Here is a 21,900-nt window from a genome sequence, read left to right as displayed (position 1 = left end):
TTTACTGCATCGAGCGCCCTGCCATGCACACATCAGATTTATCCAATTAAGTTACAACATTCTGATCACTCAGACAACAAAATGGAGTCAAAGGGTCAAGAATATTACAAAGTTATACATCAAAAGGCACTGATTTGCAAGACCTTTGCTGTGACCACACTTTTACGTGCGCTTGGCACAAGGCCCAGGCATCTCTCTACAGTATGAGCACTTGTCATCCTTCTCAAACTCAGCCAACAAGCAGACTTTAAAGCTCCTGATCTCTTTAATCTTTATTGCACCAGACAGCAGTTGAAGATGGTAACTATTTATGAATCTCTAATTCCATGTAATCAGTCTAGCTGATCAATAATGGTGAGCAAAGAGAAACAACTGGCAGAGAGAAAGTGCAGTGATCACTACCGCTATTCTTTGAAAAATAAGGGCCCTTTGAGCCTCACAGAGCTGCCATAAAATGTGTCTTAAAATTGATGAGTGGGAAGGGGAAACCTCTGGGATCATAGTCTCAGTTTTTTGGCGGGTTAAACAGCTGCACACTACAGAATGTGATACTTTAAAGCACCCTATTGAATGATAATAGCAGTTCACCATGACATTAACTGCATGGTGCTGTGGATGAAAATGATGCAGAACTCCACAAACCCACTCGGATTACACCCTTTACTCTGGTTACATAGAGAGGAAAACAATCTGTAATTCACAAGAGAACTCAATATGAAGCAATTTTGTTAATCACTTTACTGGTGAAAGCACACCCCTTCCATTCACAATCCAAAATGCCTCTAGGTAAAGTGGAAATTGGATTGGCACTCATACAGAAATAAAGTTAGCAATAGTGGTCTGCCTTGGACATTTTCACCAGGAATGAAATTGTAAGGAAAATTATTGTTAGCAGTTTTCTTCCGCCTTCATATATAATTCTTAGTAAAAGGCTTGTAGTCAAAACCACATTATTTTCCTTACATTCTAATTTTGGACTATATAGATACACAATCTTTTGTTCCATTTGTAGTAGCTTACTCATTTATTCCCAGACTAGACTCTAAAATGGCACATGAATACAGAAGGCCAATATTTGTTCTAATCCGATGAATTTATCCCTTTTGGTCCTTTCCACAAATTGTCCACAAACAGATCATGATTTTTACTGATTTGTTTGATATTCAAAACTATTCTCTGAATAGTTTACTAGAAATAATTTCAAATTGCTAAATGTTTGCAAACTGTTTAGAGTGGGCATTCATTCGATTACTCAATATTCAGAAATGCCACCCACCCTCCTCAACTGGTGGGGGAACTTGATGTTCCTGGCAGAGAAGGACGACAGCCTCAACAGTGAGGGAAGGAGTCACTCACTGAGGGACACCAAGTAATTCCTCCTCACCATTCTTGGAGTCTCTGGCACTCATTGGGCAGATAGGTGGGGGGTGGGAAGAGTGCTAATTGGCCAGCATTCCCAAGCTCATAACATTTAACTTGGAGCAGGTGCCTGCATAGCTCCATTCCAGCAGAGAAAGGGTTATTTACCATTCCAGCAGCAGCAGCTGCTGCCAATAGGATGCAAAGGAAGACAGGTAAGACCAATGGCCTGCAGATAACTGATGCAGATAATGAGTCAGGGGACGAGGAGAACAGGTGAGCAGGACTTTGGTGGTAGTGGGTCAGAGGAGTGCATTCCTCCCGGATGGGATCCTAAATTCTTTATACAGGAGGTCCATGGGTCCAAGTTTGGGGAAAGTGAGGGTCCAAGCCTCAGTAAGGTGTGTGGGTGATGGCTCCTAGTCAGGCATTCTTCACCCATCTGGCATCAGGTTCTTCTGGAGTGTACAACTCCCAACATTGTCAGAATGACAAGGGAAATGAAAGGACATTTTAAAGTGTGGGTAAGATTTCTGGAAGAGTTTTATCTGATTTCAATATGACGTTTGGACTGGTTGCTCAAGATTGAACTGCAGATACAATCTGACATCTTGGGAGGCACAGGTTTACTTTCAAGGAAGGTGGTGTGCACAGAAGTGGCCAGAAAGCTGGGTGGCTCTGGCCATTACAAGAGACATTACCTTCCTCAAGGTTTTTCCTATAATGCTGGCAGTCACTTTTTGGGGAGAAAGCTTTTAAAACAGAAAGTGCGTTTCTGGTGCAAAAAACAATCTGTGGTCCATATTGTAAATATACAATTGGCTAAGATTGCTCAAGTAATGAAGCTGGTGAGGGCCTTCATTTTATACCTGAGCCTGAATGTCTACACTGTCATTAAACACCACCTTAGCCCAAGGTTCGTGAGCCCTCATCAGCTGTCATGAACAAACTCTGGGTGTCTAACTGCAATGTAGACATACCCGCAGGGCCTGTGAGCCAGCCTTAGAGAATTCATGACATTTAGGGCTCAGGAAGGGCTTCATCATGGGTGGGCCATACCTACACACCAGATGGTGCAATATGGGGTGTCTTTGACCCACTGCAGGTTGGCTCTCTCCACTATATCTGGTGAAATAGCAGGCCTGTCCTACTCAAGTAGGCTGGCAGGTTTCCCAGATCCAGGCAGGCTTTGTTTTACCACTGAAGCTCTTAGAAGGGTGGTACAGGAGGGGTTGGCACTAGAGGGACAACATTACCTATAACAGTGAAAACCCAGTCTTATTAAAGGCTTTAGGATGGGTCTGCAGAAGTGGGAGGCCATTTTATTTAGGGTGGTATTCATTTTTGCCCTCTTTGGCACTTTTAAAGTGAGGGAATTGGTGCTTTTGGCAACTGCGGGAAGGTTCCAGTGAGCATTGAGCTTAACAGAGTACGACAATCGACAGGAACAGTGGTCCCGGCAGTTAAGGTCCTCAAAAAGAACAGAAGGGCATATGTGGTGTTGAAGGAATGTGCAGACAAACACTTGTGCCCTGTAAAGGCAGTGAAAGCCTTACTAAAAATCCAGAGCCTGCAGCCAGGCTTGCTGTCCACACACGGTGATGGCAGCTTCCCAATTTCCTGCGCTACGGAGGAAAAACCTTGCGCTACTACGTTCTTGACCTAGGTATATTTGGTACTCATTCTTTCAGGACTGGGACAGTGACATCAATGTCTGCAGGGGCTTTGGTCCATGGAAAGTAGAGGTGAAAGGGCACAGGAAATCAAGGTGTTACAGGACGTATGTCTGCACCTAGGAAAAGATCGCAGGGAACAGTAAAAAGCAACTAATCCCATAAGCTTTTTTGTTTCAGAGGATACCCAGAGCATACTCAATATGCAGATCTGAAGCACTCTGTAGAAGAGGGCAGCCAGGATGGCAGGCAGATCTCAGCTAGGCTTCAGGTCTGAAGCTTTTTGCGTCCAGTCGGCAGAAGAGGCATACAGTGGGATCAGCTCATGCCACTTCTACTCTCATTGTTGAACAAAGCAGATCCCCTCACATCCTGGCTATCCACCTCGGAGAATAATCTCAAGGGCTGCACAGGAGTCAATTTAAGGGATAGAATCCAGAGGGATGCTAGCTGGGTTAGGCAACTGTGGCCAGCGGTTATGTTAGTATGATCAGAAAAGCCCACCAGATGGGTTTGGCAGGGAGCTGCAGATGCAGCCTGCATGGACAAGGCAAGGAAGAAAGTGAATAGAGAGGTCACTAGCATATTCCTGGAGACAGGTGATACAGCACAGGGATATCTATTACAAAAGGCCTGAATTTTTCAGAGATTATGGGCACATCTGTCAGACGGAAGCACTGACAAATGGTTGTGGAATGTGAGGGCCTGGATTGGGCAGGAGTCGTGGGGGTTGGGGGAGGAGAGATGGTGATCAAGATGGCACTCCCTGTTCCCAGTGGGGTTAAAGGATAAAATGGACAGTTCCTAGAGGTAAAAACCTGGGATTTTGGTGAAGGCCCTTTGTCTTACAGGATATGGTCAGACTTTGTGGCCCTTGTCGGTTGAGGTCCTCACCCTTCTGCACCCTCTGTCCCCCTCAGAGTGAGCTGAGTCCTGGGAGGTAGGCTGAGGAGAGACTACCCCAAGTTATGGACCCTAGAGTAGGAGTTCTGTAACACCTGCCACGTATAGGAGCATATGGGTGATGGGTGGGTAGAGCCCCTCCCCTCTGTTTAGCTTTAACAAAAGTTACAGCCTGCCAGATAAAATCCATCAATGTGTCTATCCTCATTTCACCGCTAAGTCTACATCAATTTGCTACTTAAGCTGTACAACTAGTCACCTTCAGTAAGTCACATGCTGTTGTTTCTCTTCCTGGACTGGATGATTTAACTTTTATAAACTACTTCTGCTTTAGCCAGAAGTTAATTTCATTTCTTGATTAGACAAATCTTTGCTACAGGTTCAAAATTTGATTTCCTGTTAATATTCAGACTATACCAACAAAACTTTGTACTCTCACACAAACTTCCAAGAAGCAAACAAAAAGTGGTACAAACATGACTGAATTAGAATGTGATTCACAGCTCACAAAAACCTTCAGTAACACTTCTCCTCCTCCCCCCTCCCCACTACATACCCAGTTCTACTCATGCTTATGACTTGAAGGGTTATGAACGGTGAACGACCAGAGCTTCACTATGACCTAGCTTCTTCATGCATGACTGTGGTAGCCATTACTAACATTTAGAGACCTTTTAATATGATTATTTTAATATAAATATTACTTTTTTTAACTCCATGAAAGAACTGTATCACCTGTTTAAATAGCCAGTCATTTCTACATGCAAGAAATAAAGCTACTAAAACAAAACTTTAAAGCATAAGTATATTTTTAAAGACAGAATATGACCTTTATCCATTTTTTTAAAAAATCCAGTCTGTAATGTCTAGCATGTAAACATGGCATTTGGTTCAAACAGCTTTTGACCATTTAGAAGCTGTACAGATTAGAGCATATGAAACTCATGACATGAGTTTTCTTTACTTCAAACAACTTTTTCAAACACCCATACTGAAGAAAATCAACAGTGACTGCTCTAAATCACATGAAGTCTGCCATAAGAAAGTAGTTAAGTGTGCAGGTAAATAACAAAAATTGCCACGAAGATCAAAGGCATGTTGCGGCGTGAAAACACTGTGACTTATTGTTCCTTTTCAGACTCACCACATACAAAACAGACTTGCTCTTTTTCTCAGTGATATTTATTGTGAGCATGAGATTAAGTGCCACTTGGGACAGCTGAGCCCTTTTTTGGCTTCCCATACAGCATAATATAGTGACTGAATCTCCAAGCAGTTTCCACATACCACCCAGGAACCATAAGCAGCAATTCTTTAAAGAATATTACAGACTGTAATTACCAACTAGCGGTTTACACAACATGGCACTCTTTCAACCTGTTTAGAGATAAAAATTTTACATACCACAACCCAGTAACTACATCCATATTTATTATTTATCCAGTGGCCAAGAATAACAATGTACATTGCTTTGGTAACAATCATAAACCCTATACTATAAATCGTTATTTTCCAGTGCTCATACTGCAGTACAAATGACCACCATCCACTAACTATGGAATCTCAACTCACCAGTGTTTGCCTTTTCAACTGTAATAGATGATGAAACAATACCTGGGTCCCATCTCAAACACTGTGTTAATTAAATGAGACATGATGAGGATGAACCACAGTTCAAAACTGAAGCTAATAAAATGAATAATATGAGTAGAGGAAATTGCTACAAGCCTGCTGATGAGGAGATACCTGATCCATAGGTAATCAAAACCAAAAAGGTTGTGAATGGGCAAACAGTAATGAAAGCTTTGAACTACCCAGATATTAAAAAATAGAGAACATAAATGGAGATGAAGTTGAGGAGCTTCTAAGTAATAATTACAAGAGTACAATGTTTATTTTATTTTAATATAAGTGAGCAAAAAAAGAATATGGATGATGACTATCCACAAAGTACATTTTGAAGTAAGTGAAAGAATGGTGGAAAGAGGTGGATGAGAAATGGGATAAAGGGAAAGGACTAAAAGGAAAATTGCATGTATTAACAAATTCATATATGACCACACACTATTAGCATTAATTACAACAGAAACAAACAAAGGCCAATACGGAGAAGCAGAAGATGCAAAGAGTAATCAAAAGTGGGAAATGAAACCATGCAGTTTTCTTCCCTTTGATACAATCTCTCACTTGGTAACTGTACCATCTATGTTAGTGATCATATTGTTCATAATGATATGCCATCTCAAAAAATTCTGAGCTGAATTTCAGAGATTCTGAGGAACTGCAGTTCCCACAGAAATCAGTGTGCATTATATGTGCTCCCTACTTCTGAAAACCAGGCCATTTATGATTAAACAGAGATTAGAGAAGCAATGGATCAGTTGATGTGTAGATAAGATTAGCATAGCAGAGTGCTATACCTCAATATATAAATTAACATTTTTCTGTTTGTTTCCTCATGAAATTCATTATCATGCCATTTTGGGAAGATACTACAGATTTTCTAAACAGAAAGGATCAGACTCAGAAATAGCTTAGCACTTCGCCCCAAAGACTGCCTTTTGAGAAATAAGAAGGAACATGTTCAGATATGCCGTAAGAAACCTCTGTAAAAATATATGCAAAAATAAATTCAACTACCATCTTTATGGAGATGACATACAGATCTATGTGTCTACTCCAGACCTGTCTCCTTCCATCCAAACCAAAATCTCAGCCTGGCTCTCTGACAACTCTTCATGGATGTCTAACCACCAGCTCAAGATCAACATGCTAAAACAGAGCTCTTAATTTTCCCTTCCCCCAAGCTCCCCCTACCACCACCCTTCTTGATTACTGTGGACAACAGCACCATCTCGCCTATCACTAGGGCCATCATCTGGGTATTATCTTTGACTCAGATCTCTCTCTCTAGGTCCTCATATCCAGGCTATGTCTAAATCTTGCCAATTCTTTCTGAATAAATCTCCAAAATACAGCCTTTCCTATCCATCCACACAGCAAAAACTCACTCAGGCTCTCATCCTCTCTCATCTTGACTACTGCAATATCCTTCTCTCTGGCCTTTAAAAATGCCATCTTGCCCCACTCATTCAGAATGCTGCTGCAAAGAGTATTTTCCTAGCCCCTTCCTTTGACCATCTTCTGTTGGCTCATCCTCCTCTGTTGCATCAAACATTAGCTACTTGTCTTCACTTTCAAGGTCCTTCATGGCCTATCCACACACTACCTATCTTCTCTCATTCACTGTAAGATGTCAACCATCACCTCTGATCAGCCCATGATAACAACATCCATCATCCACTTGTTAAATTTCCAAACAAGCACTTTTGAGCTTTGTCTCCTGCTGCCCCTCATGCTGGGAGGAGCACCCTCCCAAATATTCATTCCAAAGAAAAAAAATGTCTTAATACTCTCCTTTGCCTACAAAAATTTTGACAACAGGTCACTGGCGTGATGCCACTGCTTAGGACACTGACCAATACTGTTTCATTGTTTCCTTGTATTCCCCTGTCTATTTGTACCTATCTGTTGTCTTTTGTCTTATTCTTGGGGTTTGTCTGCATGGTGATTTAGTGTGTGACAAGTCAGGGTGTGAATCTGCAGCGTATTAGCCTGTCATGCACTAAATCGCTGTGTAGACGAGCCCTTGCATTATAAGTTCTCTGGGGAAGCTCTCTATTCTGTGTTTGTACAGCACATCACACAACAGGGTCCTGGTCGATGACTAGGGCTTTCTAGATGCTTCAGTAATACAAAAAATAAATAATGATAACAATTTGCTGACAAATCAACACAGCAGAGTGCCATGGGAAAGAACCAAGGTAAGTTCCCGATGTGTCAGTCGTGGAGTGGAGAGTGAATACAAATGGCTTGGTGTCTCTTTTGACTCGATCCTTTCCACAGAAAATCCTGTGCCAGACATACTACCAAAGTTGTTTGTACATACCAGTCCTTATTTATCCAACGAGTCTACGCTCTTATTTATCTGGCGAGGTGACAACCATATTAAGTAACTTATGTTTCAGGAACATAAGAATCATTAATTGTCATTTCCTCCTTCTTCAGAGCTTCTTCAGCACTTTTAGATAGCTCAGAATGCAGCAGCACTTTTGCTCATTCATTTAAATAATTGTAGGCACGTAACACTCTCCCTGCAGTCTTTATAATTATTTGCTGATACCTGCTTTATAAATATCTGCTGACTAGCTCTTAGCTCCATTTCCAACAGTACTACGTTAACATGCACTGGGGAACTTTCAGTGCACACCACCAGGATCTACATGACCAGTTAGTGGACAACAAGCTAGTGTGCATTAGAATTTACACCCCAGATGGTGCAGACTAAGGCAACATGTAGACAAGCCCTAAGTATAAGACAAGAGACAACAGATGGATAAGGACAGACGGAGATTACAAGGAAACAATAAGACAATATTGGTCAGCCTGATCGGCTGTGTTTTAGCACACCAGCAGCCTAACTGTTGTTTTCTTCTTCTTCTTCTTCTTCTTCTTTTTTGTAGGCACCACATCAAAGGATCGTTTTAAGAATGATAATGAGTTAATTTGCAGGTGTTTACAGGGGAAATCAGCCCCGGGTGACGTTAATATGGTTTATGCAGTAAGGTCATTGACTGGTTTGTAAAATCCAGAATTCTTGTTCAGAAAACAACTGGAATAATTATCACCGGCATTTGTGAGAAGCATTTCAGGATGGAGTGAGGTAACTGGTCACAACGACCAGTAATAAGACCTGTTTTGTTCACTGTATTACATCAGTGACCTGGAAGAAGGAATGTGCTGAAAAGTCATGAGGTTTGCTGTTCAAACAAAAGTAAAGTAAGGACAATCAATACAAAGAAAGTTAATATTTTGGATGATTAAGCTAGACTAGGAGAGTGGAAAAGTAAGTGTATTATGTAACTCACCATAGAGACAAGTGAAATTAATAGAGCTAAGAATAAATAAATAAACCCTATACACTAAAAGTATGAGAAATATCCATCTATATCTGCATTTTTCTCCATTTTATTATATACCCTATGTATCGCTAATATACATTATGCGCTCACACACGCACACATATGTTGTACAGTGTATTCTTTATATCTCAGTATAAGTCAAGTTTACCTAGTGCGATTGTATCTGTGTCAGTCCCAGGATATTAGAGAGACAAGGTGGTTGAGGTAATATCTTTTATTGGACCAACTTCTGCTGATGAAAGAGACCACCTCACCTATTTTGTCTCTCTAATTTTATCTAGTGTCACATACAAGAAAAGAGGCATAAACTTAAAATCCTTCCTGAGCACATGTGGATTTTCTCAAGAGCCAAAAGTATAGACTGATAGTTATTAGAGAGCCAATTAGAATGTGTGCAGGATTCAGACACTGAATGCATAGCTTTTCCTGTAGATGTTAAATTGAGAAAAAACTGACAAAGAACTTCAAGAAATTGCTGTTTACTTCTTGGTACTCAAAGATATACAGTACAAATACCCTTTAACACATGTACCTACTTACCCACAAGGTCTGTATGTAAATACAATATAACTTTCTTCATCACTTCGTTCAATGAATGTAACACATGTGTACTTTTCCCAGTGCCGCATAGCCTGTTTGAACATTGCTCGCTGGCTGCCTGGAAGAATTGTGTAACATGAAATAAAAAAAAGGTTTTCAAAATGGCATCCTTCTTCTTGGCATTACATTTTAATCTTAGTATGACACAGTGCTGTAAAAACCTAGAGATTCAGTTGTTTTAAAATGTGAGAAAACGTTTACCTCAGGTTTTGAAAGGTAAGTGAAGAAGGCACTGGTTTTCAAATAATTTGTTCTGTAAACATATCTGCAATTTCAAAGTCCATGCACAAAGGGCCACATTTTTAAAAATCAGAAGCAAAGTTATATGTCCATAAACAGACAAGTGTGTTTAATTAACTACACAGTGAAACAAAGTGTGCACCTGAGAGATCTGTACCTTTAAATGCGGGTGTATGAGCCCATTTTTTAATCTTTATGTGGATGGAATTTAGACTGTTTTCTAACAATTTGTCCACAGCCTGTGATAACAATTTGGAATCTTGGACTATGTTCTCTTTTTTCCTTTGCGTGCATGTGTGCGAGAGAGAGAGAGAGAAAATTTAATGATCATGAAAAATACCAGACTAATATGCCTGGAGAGGGACAGTTGATGAGTGGGATTATCAAAAGCTTTCAGCATTAGCTTATCTCCACTCCCATTGAAATCAATGGAAGTTTTACCATTGAGTTCATTAGAGACACAGTTAGGCCAGCTTCTGAAAATCCCACCCTTTGTCTCTAGGACCAGACCAGAGAACAGAAAGCACCTGGGCAGCAGCTGTGCTAGTTTCCTTGTACTCTTCCAATGTGTTCAAATCCTGACCTGAAGGAATCATCTCAAGGGCGAGAGGAGGCAATTCATTCTCTATACCATTACATACTTAGCTATACCATTACATACAAAACTGACAACAAGGTTGCAGATTAGTGTTGGTTGTGGTAGTAGTTTTTGTGATACAGAGACTTATCCAATGGGATAGAGTTTTGAGACTAACATAAAAACTGAAGACCTATCATATGGCAATAATCTTTGGCCACTACCAAACTAGGTTGGATTCAAGTCAATGACCTAAAGATGAAAGAGCACTGCTTCCCCTGTCTCTCCATCCTCCCACCTACCACCCCCCCCCCCTTTTTTTTTTCTTAAACACACACAAGCGTTTTGGAATTTACCTTTCAGTGTAAGAAACTTGTAATGTGTGTAACATTTCACATTACTTATTACACTTAGTTGTTCAGCACTCTTTAATAAATGCCATTCCTAAAACAAAGGTCATGTTCAGTATAATGTAGTGTAAATATCCAAACTGGAAGTCTGACCTTCAGCTGTGAGCTTTGGGGAAATATTTTTGAATATTTTTTTAATCTTTCTTGACTACATTTCTTTTCCCAAGCTCTTTCAGTTTTCTGTATCCCCTTGAGGCACAATTAGCAAGATGTTATTGCACAGCACTGCTGGCTCTATATTTATCTCTATCTTTTTCAATCCTTTTTTCTCCACTCCTTTTTTTTTTAAATGTCCTTCTTCCTCCCCATTAGTATTTATCTGTTTGCAGCTTTACAGGGTGATATTTATTTTAGGCTTTTATAACACTGTATTTAAAAATTATTAAGTTATTTTAAAATTATTTCTATTAATTAGTTACAATCTTCCCTCGTATATTTTAAAGTTCCACGGTTATTTCAAATAACATTTTATGTGCTCATCTACAAAGTACATTACAGAATTACAGAACAGATGAATTGGGCCCAGTTTGTTCAATGAAGTCAATTGAACAAGATTCACCTTACTACCAGTCAAGCCACTTATAGCCTTGTACTGAATATGCCACAATAGTTTTGCGCCAGATTTAATTGTATCCTGCTACAAATAAATAGCAAGAAATTAGACAATGAAAACAAACAAACATTCTCACCTCCTCTGAAACATCAGAGCCTAATTTTATAGATAAATTGCCAGATTGCCTTTGGGAACAATTTTTTAATGTATCGATAAACATTTACAAAAAAGTTTTACTTAGGGCCTCACCCAAAGCCAAAAGACATCAATAAGAGTCTTCCCATTGATTCCAATTGGCTTTACATTTGGCTCTTCATGAACCTGTTTTTTTTTTTTAAAAAGACATTCATCCTTCTTCTCCCTTTGTCTTACCAGTGAAATTTCCACCTATAAAATACGGAATGACACCCCCTGGCCATATTCTTTCTGTTCGTGACGTAGCAGCTCTGGGAAATCGGTTTTTCTCATTTTTCCCTGAGAATTTTACAGTTGATCTTCCCTTAGAAGAATTGTTTTGCTCAAAACCTGTAATGATATTTTAAAAAACAGTATATGAGACAAAAGAGATCACAAATGAAAACATTTGTTTTCTGCAAGGCCAAAGCTCCATGTTTTCATTATGCACTTTAATAACAGAACATAGCTTTTTACACAACAATTCAGCTTTTCAATGAGACGTACAAACAATAATCTATTTGTTAGAAGTGCTTGAAATGGAAAGACTCAATCTTCAGTATCATAATTTACATGCAATGGGGCAAAGAGGCACTTTAACACCTTAAAGAGACATTACTAGCATGATTACTTCTAGACTCTCCAATTAAAAAATATATCATTTTTCTAAAACTGCTTCCTCTAAGTAATATGCCTTGACTTTTTTTTTAAAATACCTTTTAAAAATTGGGGGCGGGGGGGGTGTTCTTTCCTATTGATGATGTTTAGAAGAGTCTGTTTGGCAGAGGCAATACCACCAAATGTATTCAGGCTCTGTTTCAATTCTATCTGGGCAAAGGTCTGCTTTTAGTATTAGCTACTTTCAGAGATAACCATATTATTGCAGGGCCTGGGAAAGAGCAACCGCATGCATTGCTGTAGTGAAGCACTGTTAGTTGACTTCATGTCTTTTGCGGCACTTGGTGCATGGTCCATTTAACTTTTTTACTGATGGCCGGTCACACTGGAAGATTAACTCTTTCAGTTGTAGTTAGTTATCTTAGGAGCTAATTGTAATAGCAATGGACATAAAATTTTCAGATGTAAATAGGATTGTCAAGTACTCGAGGACATAGAAAATATATTCTTCGGAAACTAACTGTTTGGGATTCTATGGACATACACTATATATGTCCTTAAATTGTCTTGAGAAAAAGATCCCTACACCTTGAAAGGTATGGTGATATAAAAAATATCTATTGTTTTGAGAGAGATTACCAGAGCCAACAGTAATCTCTCTCAAATAGGTAGAAAGTTAGGGTGGGATTCAAAAAGGAGATTTAGGCACTGTAATGCTCAGCATTGCAGCACCTAACTTTTAGGCGCCCTGCCACCTGTGAAATCCAAAAACCTGAGTTAGGCACCCACACTCCCTGTGGACAGGGACACTGCATGGACAGAAATTGTTGCCTAAAAATAGGATTCACAGAAGCCAGCAAGCTGAGTGAAGAGCTGTCTAAGCTCTGCCCCTCAAGGGGACTTAGGCATTTAGCTCCAGGACACGATGGAGGAATCTTATCTCCACTCCAGGAGTTAGGCACGAAAGCCAGATCAGTCCTTTGTCAAAAACGAAAAACAAACAAACAAAAAATGTTGTAATCTTGCATGAACAATAAAAGAAAATAGAAATAAGGAAACAGAGGTTAAGAATGGACAAAGCATAAACTCACAAGTGGCCTTGTAAATAACAAGTAGTTAACAGATAAAGAAACAAGAAGAAGAGTAATCAGTGATAAGCTTGCAGCTGCTGCCCACTTATAAAACTGGTATAGCATTCTGTAGGAGACCTGGATTCAATTCCCTGCTCTGACTAATGTGGAGCAAGGATTTGGACTTGGGTCCTCCAACTCCTAGGACAGTGCCCTAATCACTTGGCTATGTCTTCCTCAGTCATTTCTATTGAGACTGTCTACTATGTATAAATACTTGTATATTCATTAGCACAAAGGGACTAGAATCTGGGTCTCCCAAATGGGTGCCCTAATGCCCAGATTAAAGAGTCTCTCTCTCTCGCTCTGGTCCAATTTAATTATTATTATAATCTTTACTATTATTATGAAGATGAATGCAAGGACTTTCATACAATATAGTTACTTGTTTCCCTTTTCTGGAGAAATTTATAAAAGTATAAATATCATGGTGGCAGGTTAAAATGGACCTTTAGCAAAAGCTGATCTGTCTTATTCAATAGTGCCCAATTCTGCCACCTTCACTCTTGCTGAATAGTACCTTTTTCTATGAGCAGTCCCACTAAAAGTACTGAACATAAAGTAACAGTCTATTAACTGGTATCCCAGACAAGCGAGGGATATGACAGAGAGACCAGGAAGGATGTCAGGACAGGACAGAAGCAACTGTGGATGAAAGGTAAGAGGCCAAGGGTCTTGGTACAGATCCGTAAGTTAGCAAAGAAGATACAAAAAGAATAAGGAAAGGTGCAAGAGCCATGAAAAAGGGGAGAAAAGTTTCAGAAGCCTGGGCAGAAAAGTAAGATTACTTATAGATTAACTCACTGTACAGTTTAAGCAACATCATAGACCACACAGGAAGTTGTTGGGCTTAGGAAAATGTTCTATGTCCAGAACAGCTATATCTATGTTCAGCAAATATCACTTTAAATTTTACATCAATCTTTTGATATTAAAATAATGAATTTGTAACTGAGAATTATTATACAATCTACTACACAGGTAATTATTAAAATGTAAATCAAACTTGGAATCCCAGACAGTCATATGTACTTCTTCAGTACTGAATCATTTGATGATGATGTGTGGGTGGCTTACATGACAATATGGTCATTTTTACCAGTGCTTATTCTTCCAACCAGCTTTGTTCCAATTAGATGAAGGTAGACAGTTACGCAAAACTAATGTGCCTAGTTCTCAGATCAAGCATGCAGTTATATACCACCACATATCGGTAATGTCAGATACTATGCTGTGGCTACTTTTGCAAGATATGGAGTGACGCACTCCCACATGCTGAATTGTGTTTAAAACTGAGCTTTACATTTTCCTGCAGACGCTGGGGTTTAATGGCACCAGAGTTAAGTCATGTTGCACCAAACTTAGTGAATAAACTTAACTCAATATTAATGAAGATGCCATAGATACTGACCACTGAATTCTACAGAAATTTACAACATTTAAAAAAATGTTTTCATGAGATGAAACACATCATAAATGTTTCACATGCAGTATGACTCATCACAGTATCCCATTCCCTACAAAACCAGCATAGGCCATTAGCAATTTATTGCAGCTATCCATTCATGCATAACACATACACAAAGAGTACTGTAATCTTAATGAAAATACATCCCAACTGCATTCATTACTGTGAATACTCTTGGTAATGAACACCTAGCAATTTTTTAACAATTTAAAATAAAATTTAAAATAATGTATTTTAGGATTTTAGCTTCCAGTATGAACTTTTCTAGCTTATATGAAATATGAGCTCTCTGACAAAGCATAGATAGGAAAAGAGCTAATCTCTTCATTACTCTTGTTTTAATAGTTTACAGTACTACTGATACAGATTGGGTTTAAGGTGTTAAAGTACTGTCATTAATGTTAACTGTACATCACATCAGGCAGTCTGCTAATTCAAACAGTGAAAATACCAGAGCCAAATCTTCTTATCCTGTCTATAAGCTGATAGAGGGCACCTCGTTTTTTTGATGTCCCATGCTCACCAAAGCCACCTTTAAAAAGAAAAAGGAAATATTATGGAAGTTAAACACAGAACATTACACATATAGCAAATATCTTATGGAGCGAGATTAGGAATTACTCTGTAGGATATGCAATGAATCTTTAAGGAAGTTTAAAATTCTTTAATGACCTACATACAAATTCTTCAAGCATTTTTGACAATGAAACAAAAACACATTTGTAGCTGAAAGATTTTCTAACATGCATTCCAGAACACAAGCCAACGTGTCTTTGTTATTCAGACAAGTCATGACAATTACATCATCTAATTATTATTTGAAGCTTTTTTCTTCTCAGTGACCTTGACATCCTTAGTGCCATATTGATTGACAGCTGGATACCCTACTTTCACAGAAATTTCCTGAATGTATACCACTATGTTCCCATATCTAAGGGGGGGGAGGGGGAGAGGAAGGATGTTAAGACCCCAAGAGCAAACAAACAAACAAAGCAGCATGATTTTAAAAAGTAATACGATTGATTTTATCCCAAAAGCGTTGCGGTTCTTTGTTAACTTGCAAATGGATCTTTAAAGCACAGTCAGTCACATAAGGGCTGCTAACCTATCAAATACCAAAGTATAGTAACATGACCTCTGAGGCATTCCTGTGGAGCTCCAATAATCAACGAGTGAGAGGGAAGCAGAAAAGCTAACCATCCAAAGAGGCAGCTGGAGTTTCATTGTCTGAATATTTACCATCGCACTTACAGGCATGCACCAGATTAATTTAAACCACATATGCCATCTATAGCAGTCTGCTGACTATTTCGGTTTCATAGTGGTTCTGTTACTTTAGTTATTATTGCATATCTCCTTTAAAAAACATTAGTAAGCAAGAAAAAAGAATGCTGGCAGTATTGTCACATGCAACGAATAACCAGAATGTCTGAAGAGGTTTTAGAGAACTTTATAGAATTCCTATAAGTGATTTTTTTAAACAAAGTAATATTTGCTGTGAAATATCAGTGTTTTCAAGCTACTGCAGCAGGAGGAGGTGGCTAAGAATAAAGGATTGCAGAAGTCATGATTAGCCATACTAGTTCCAACCAATAATTTCCTCAAATTCCCTTTTCCTCTTACTTTTTTTTTTTTTTACAACAATTTCTGCAACATTAAAGGGTGTATTTACTAAACGGCAGTTCAAAAGGCAGATTACAGACTAGACAATGCCATAAAAGGCAAGTAAGTTAGCATGCTTACTCAGTGAATAATAATGTGCCTAATTATTTGGATTACACTGTCATATACTTGCTGGATCCCTTGAGAAAAATTTTCCAAATTTTTAAAAACATTTTAGGAAGATGAGGTAATACTTCAATACATTCCTTCCCAAGGAATTATTTGGTTAGCTATAGTATATGCCATGCCATATACATGCATTTCACATTATTAATGCAATTATCTCATGTTAGCATTTATTTTGCAAAATTACATATGGAGTAAAAAAATCCAGACAATTGGGGGGGTGGGGGGGAGGAGGGAAATCTTTAGAAAACAGGCAAATGTGAAAGAGATAACAGTAATAGAGAGGAATCCATGACCTTATTGATACAGGAAGCTATTATTTCTTTATTATCTATAGTTATTATAACAAAAATATGGAGTAAGGTAGTACACTAGTAGTGGTAATCTAATAGCACACACTGTGTATTCGGTTTGCTGTACAAAAGAAATTAAATACGAATATCTTAAAATAGCTAACCTGACTTATTTTATATGACTAATGCATACACTATAGAGCGTAAACCTCAAGCCACAAGCTAACCAAAAGTGAATTTAAAAAATCTACATGTTTTAAGTGTGAGGGCAGGAAAATAGTATTTTTGGCAGTTACGTAAAAACTATCTACATAATAGCTCTTTGTTGTTTATTAAATTATTATTACTTATACAGCACAGTGTATAAATGTTGCTTTACAGGCCAACAAAATGACAGGGCCTTGCCCTGAGGAGCTCATAAGGTAATTGTCTGAACCTGCAAATCTATGTAGATAATTCTTACTCAACTGAGTAGTCCCACTGCTTGAGTCAGAGTTTGGAAGATCAGGCCCTGCACTATTATTTACAACGCAAAAGCCGAACCCTGCAAACACCAGTCTAGCTATTATACTCCCCCGTGGCTAGTTTTTCCCACATTATATCACATTGTCTTCAATAGAAATGTACATAGGAACAAATATACACAATTACACAAGTAACTATTTGCATAATCAGGACTGAAATTATAATTATTTTATTTAATTGTGACAAAAATCTGTATATAAGGCTTTTTTTAAAGATTTTTTAAATTGCACTGGTAAACAATAGCAAAATTTTAAAGAATAAATATAGTTTGAGTTCAGAGATTTTAGTTTAAACAGGCAATTTCATTTTTTCTATTTAATAACTGTTTGCACTTTCTTTTCTCACCTGCTTGGTCATGTCACTCTAACAACCAGATGGTAGAGGAACGAAAAGGTAGACACAAAGGTTCTGATTCAGCAAAGGACTTAAACATGCACTTAACCTTCAGCACATGCTTTTTGTAGGTTCATAGATCCTACAGCCAGATAGGACCATTGTGATCATCTAGTGTGATCTCCTGTATTGCACAGGCCATGGACCCTCCCCAAAATAATTCTTAGAGCAGAGCTTTTAGAAAAACATCCAATTTTGATTCAAAAATTGTCAATCTTGGAGAATCCACCATGGCCATTGGTAAACTGTTCCAATTGTTAATTACGCTCACTGTTAAAAATTTACACCTTTTTTCCAGTCTGAATTTGTCTGCCTTCAACTTCCAGCCATTGGATTATGTTATATTTTTCTCTACTAGATTGAAGAGCCCATTATTAAATATTTGTTCCCCAAATAATACTAATAGACTAATCAAGCCACCCCTTAACCTTCTCTTTGCTAAACGAAATAGATTGAACTCCTTGAGTATCAATATAAAAGGATGTTTTCTAATCCTGTAATCATTCTGGTGGCTGTTCTCTAAACCCTCTCCAATTTATCAACATCTGTTTTGAATTGTGGACACATTATTTCAGCAGCGGTCACACCAGTGCCCAATACAGAGGTAAAATAATCTCCGCAATCTTATTTGAGATTTCCCTGTTTATGCATGCCAGGATTGCATTATCTCTTTTGGCCACAGTGTCACACTGGGAACTCCTGTTCAGCTGATTATCCACCATGACCCCCAAAATCTTTTTTAGAATCACTCATTCCCAGGATAGAGTCCCCCATCTTTTATGTATGGCCTACATTCTTTGTTCCCAGTTGTATATGTTTATCTTTAATTGTATTAAAATGTGTATTGCTTGCTTGCACCCAGTTTACCTAGTAATCTAGATTGTTCTGACTCAGGGACCTATCCACTTACAACTCCCCCAATTCTTGGTTATCTGTAAACTTTATCAGTGATGATTTTATCTTTTCTTCCAGGTGGTTGAAAAAAAATGTTAAATAGCGTAGGTCCAAGAACCGATCCCTGCGGGACCCCACTGGAAACACATCAAGCCGATGACAATTCTCCAACTGCAGTTATATTTTGAATCCTGCCAGTTAGCCAGTTTTAATCTATTTAATGTGTGCCATATTAATTTTATATCAGTCTAGTTTTTAATCAAAATGTAATGCAGTACCAAGTCAAATAACTTACAGAAGTCCAAGTATAATATATCAACACTACTATATTTATCAACCAAATTTGTAATCTCATCAAAAAAGATATCAAGATATTGCAGTGAGTGGCAGTTAAGCACACATTTAAGTGTTTTGCTAAATAGGGCCAAAGTGCCATTATATTATATACACGTAATAATCTGAATTTAGAAAAATCATGTATTTATAATGTAAAATGAGACCAACTTTTTCAAGTTTAATACTCCAAATCTGTCAAAACAGAAGTGCATGTTTTAAAATGATCACTTAGGGCCCAGTCCAGCTCCCACTAACTGTACCAGAAGTTGAATCAGTGCTTTATAGGAATAATAGAAATAGAACCAGGACCTAATCTCCCAATGGGGACTACCAGAGGATTATGGTTGACAAAATCTGGTCCTTAACATGGTACCACAATCTGTCCCTGAAAAGAATACTCCGACTTGTCTCTAATAATGCACATACCCCAACATAGGGAGGAAAAGAAAAGGAAACAGTAGAACATTAAATATGAGAAGAAACAGCTTCAAAAATTATCTTGCATCTGTCCGGCAGTCACCAGAAAGATCTTTGTCACTTTCAAAGACATCATCAGAGGTATTAAAACAAAAGTCTTCAGGTCAAATAAATCACTCAACTACAGTACTTTAAAGGGAAATTACTGACCTTGCTCTCTATATTTTGTCAGCAAAACCAGGACCTGAAATACTTCAAAGCCCATTAAAATGATTTGTTTGAGAAAATGTTAATAAGAGTCAGTGAATTTTTTCAATCCAATCTTGATCTAGAAAAGATCAAAAATGATCCTGCCTTGAACAAACAGGTGGCTTAAGAAGAAAGTAAAAGAAAATGCCAGGATAATATACAGATATTCTAATTATTATATGTAGTTACAAAGAAGAGTAAATCCATGAAAAAAATATTTTAAACATATTTACAAGAAAAAATTAACAATTAAAATGGCCATCTTCATCTGAACTCGCCCTTTCCTTTAAATCATTCCTCAAGACACACTTCTGTTGCAACATCTATAAAAAAAACCCACCAAATTAATATTGGCAAAGTTAGACGGTCAGATGGGGGAAACTGAATTTACATATATATTTTAAAAAGTAAATGTATTTTAAAAAAAATTGTTTGCATATATCACTTTTCTACACCCTTCATATGTCACTTGTCTTTTAAATCCCATTTTCCACAAACTAGCCCAAATCCTACTAGAGAAGACTGCAAGACTGGGGCCTACAGCTATGCAGCAGGAACTTAGTTTTCCTATGTTCATGTACTATGCCTAACACAACAGAGACCTAAGCCTGATTGCAGCTTCTTGTACTTCTGCATTATAAATACCTACACACATAAATACGTACATAAATAATAGCAGACATATATATACATATATATACATATATATACTCATACTTGTCTAGTAAATATTTATTTGGCTGTCTAAGACCAGTCTTGCAGTCTAACATTGCAACAAATAAAGAATTTAACAAATAATCAAGCCCCATGGTATTTTGAGAAATTCCTGGAGTCTTCCATGGAATGAACATTCTAGGATGCAACTCATACAGGAAATCATATTTCTCTATTGAAAATTCCATATGGGCAAGATTGTAACTATATGCTCTGCCCTGAACAAGGCACAACATGTAGTGGTGTATCTCCTGGAGCAGCCTACGGGCTTGTCTACACCTACATTTTATAGCGCTCTAACTTGCTGGCTAAGGGGTGTGAAAAATCACCCCCCTGAGTGCAGCAAGTCCGAGCGCTTTAAAGCGCTAGTGTGGACAGGCTCCGAGCCCTGGGAGCCGCGCTCCCAGAGCTTGGAGCTCATCCCCTTGTGGAGGTGGATTACCAGGAGCGCTGGGAGAGCTCTCTCCCAGTGCTCGCGCATGACCACACTTGCACTTCAAAGCGTTGCCATGGGAACGCTCCTGCGGCAGCGCTTTGAAGTTTCCAGTGTAGCCATGCCCTAAGAGGGAGACTGTGATTCACTGAGGAAAATCTCCCTTCCAGTTTCACATCAGTATACATTCCCCAGCAGGTCAGTGCCGTTGTGCTAGATGGAATGTGAAGCGGGAAAGTCAAGACTTCACCCATTCCTGAACCCGTCCTGCCCTCTGCATGGGGCCTTACTCCTCCTTACTCTCGTATGCTGCCATGTGAACCAGGCCATGATTTGGCCCCAGCTGAACACTAAACTTTATTTTTATGTTCCAGAGAAGACTTTTTATTAGAAATACCAGGAATAAAATCAAAATTCTATTACTTTCATTGCCTTTTAGAAAGCAAACCTGTAATGATTAAACAACTTTATAAAGTTTAAAACCAATATTACCCCTAGATGATACCATGTTTTGTAGGTTTAAAGTGAGGGTTATGTTCTGTGAATGAATAAATAAATATAGGTTAAAGAATATTTAAAAGTCACACCTTTAACATCATACCTGTGTTATGTCCAAGTCTTTCATTTGAATGCTGCGTAAGGTCAATTGTCCTGTCAATTTGAAAGATTTTTAAGTCTTCATCATCTAAGGCAATATCTCCCCAAAAGACAGCTTTAAATAAAAGAGAGCTGAATTTAATTAAAGCATTTACTTAAACATTAAAACCAATCTGAAGAATACATTGCCATGTCACAGCTCACGAAAAGATTTTTACCCAGATTTTATAATGTTGACTAGCTCATAAAAACCTAGGGAACATGCATTCTAATCCATTCCAATATTCCCTCATTTACCTTTAATATCCCTTTAGCTTTATTTATTTATTTTATGGACATTTTAATTTTGCTGTTGAATTGAATACATGCAATCATACAAACATGACAGTAATCTTCAACAAATCCTTCTATTTTTCCCTCTATAAGCACAATAAAAAAAATAAAACAGTGAATTAAAGTCATCGTTTTTTTAATATGAAGTCCATCAAAACAGGAGTTTCACAAAGATACAGCCCATAACATAATATAGCCTGGAAAATGAAGCCAGAAAACACTATTTTGTCTTTAATATGTT

General features: G+C 38.2%; 1 protein-coding gene across 1 annotated transcript in view; it reads right to left on the bottom strand.

Annotated features, from left to right (window-relative positions):
• TLL1 (tolloid like 1) overlaps positions 1-21,900 on the bottom strand; it is a 196,048-nt gene that overhangs the window by 86,503 nt on the left and 87,645 nt on the right. Inside the window, exons 2-5 of the mRNA XM_074951107.1 lie at positions 21,331-21,441; positions 15,139-15,219; positions 11,670-11,822; positions 9,458-9,575 (exon numbers count right to left, since the gene is read on the bottom strand). Coding sequence (XP_074807208.1) covers positions 9,458-9,575; positions 11,670-11,822; positions 15,139-15,219; positions 21,331-21,441 — 463 coding nt within the window. The remainder of the gene's footprint in view (positions 1-9,457; positions 9,576-11,669; positions 11,823-15,138; positions 15,220-21,330; positions 21,442-21,900) is intronic.

Source organism: Natator depressus, chromosome 4, assembly GCF_965152275.1.
Source record: "Natator depressus isolate rNatDep1 chromosome 4, rNatDep2.hap1, whole genome shotgun sequence".
In the NCBI taxonomy this organism is placed as follows: Eukaryota; Metazoa; Chordata; order Testudines; family Cheloniidae; genus Natator; species Natator depressus.
Note: the sequence above shows the minus strand (reverse complement) of the source record. Positions and strands in the feature narration are given on the sequence as shown.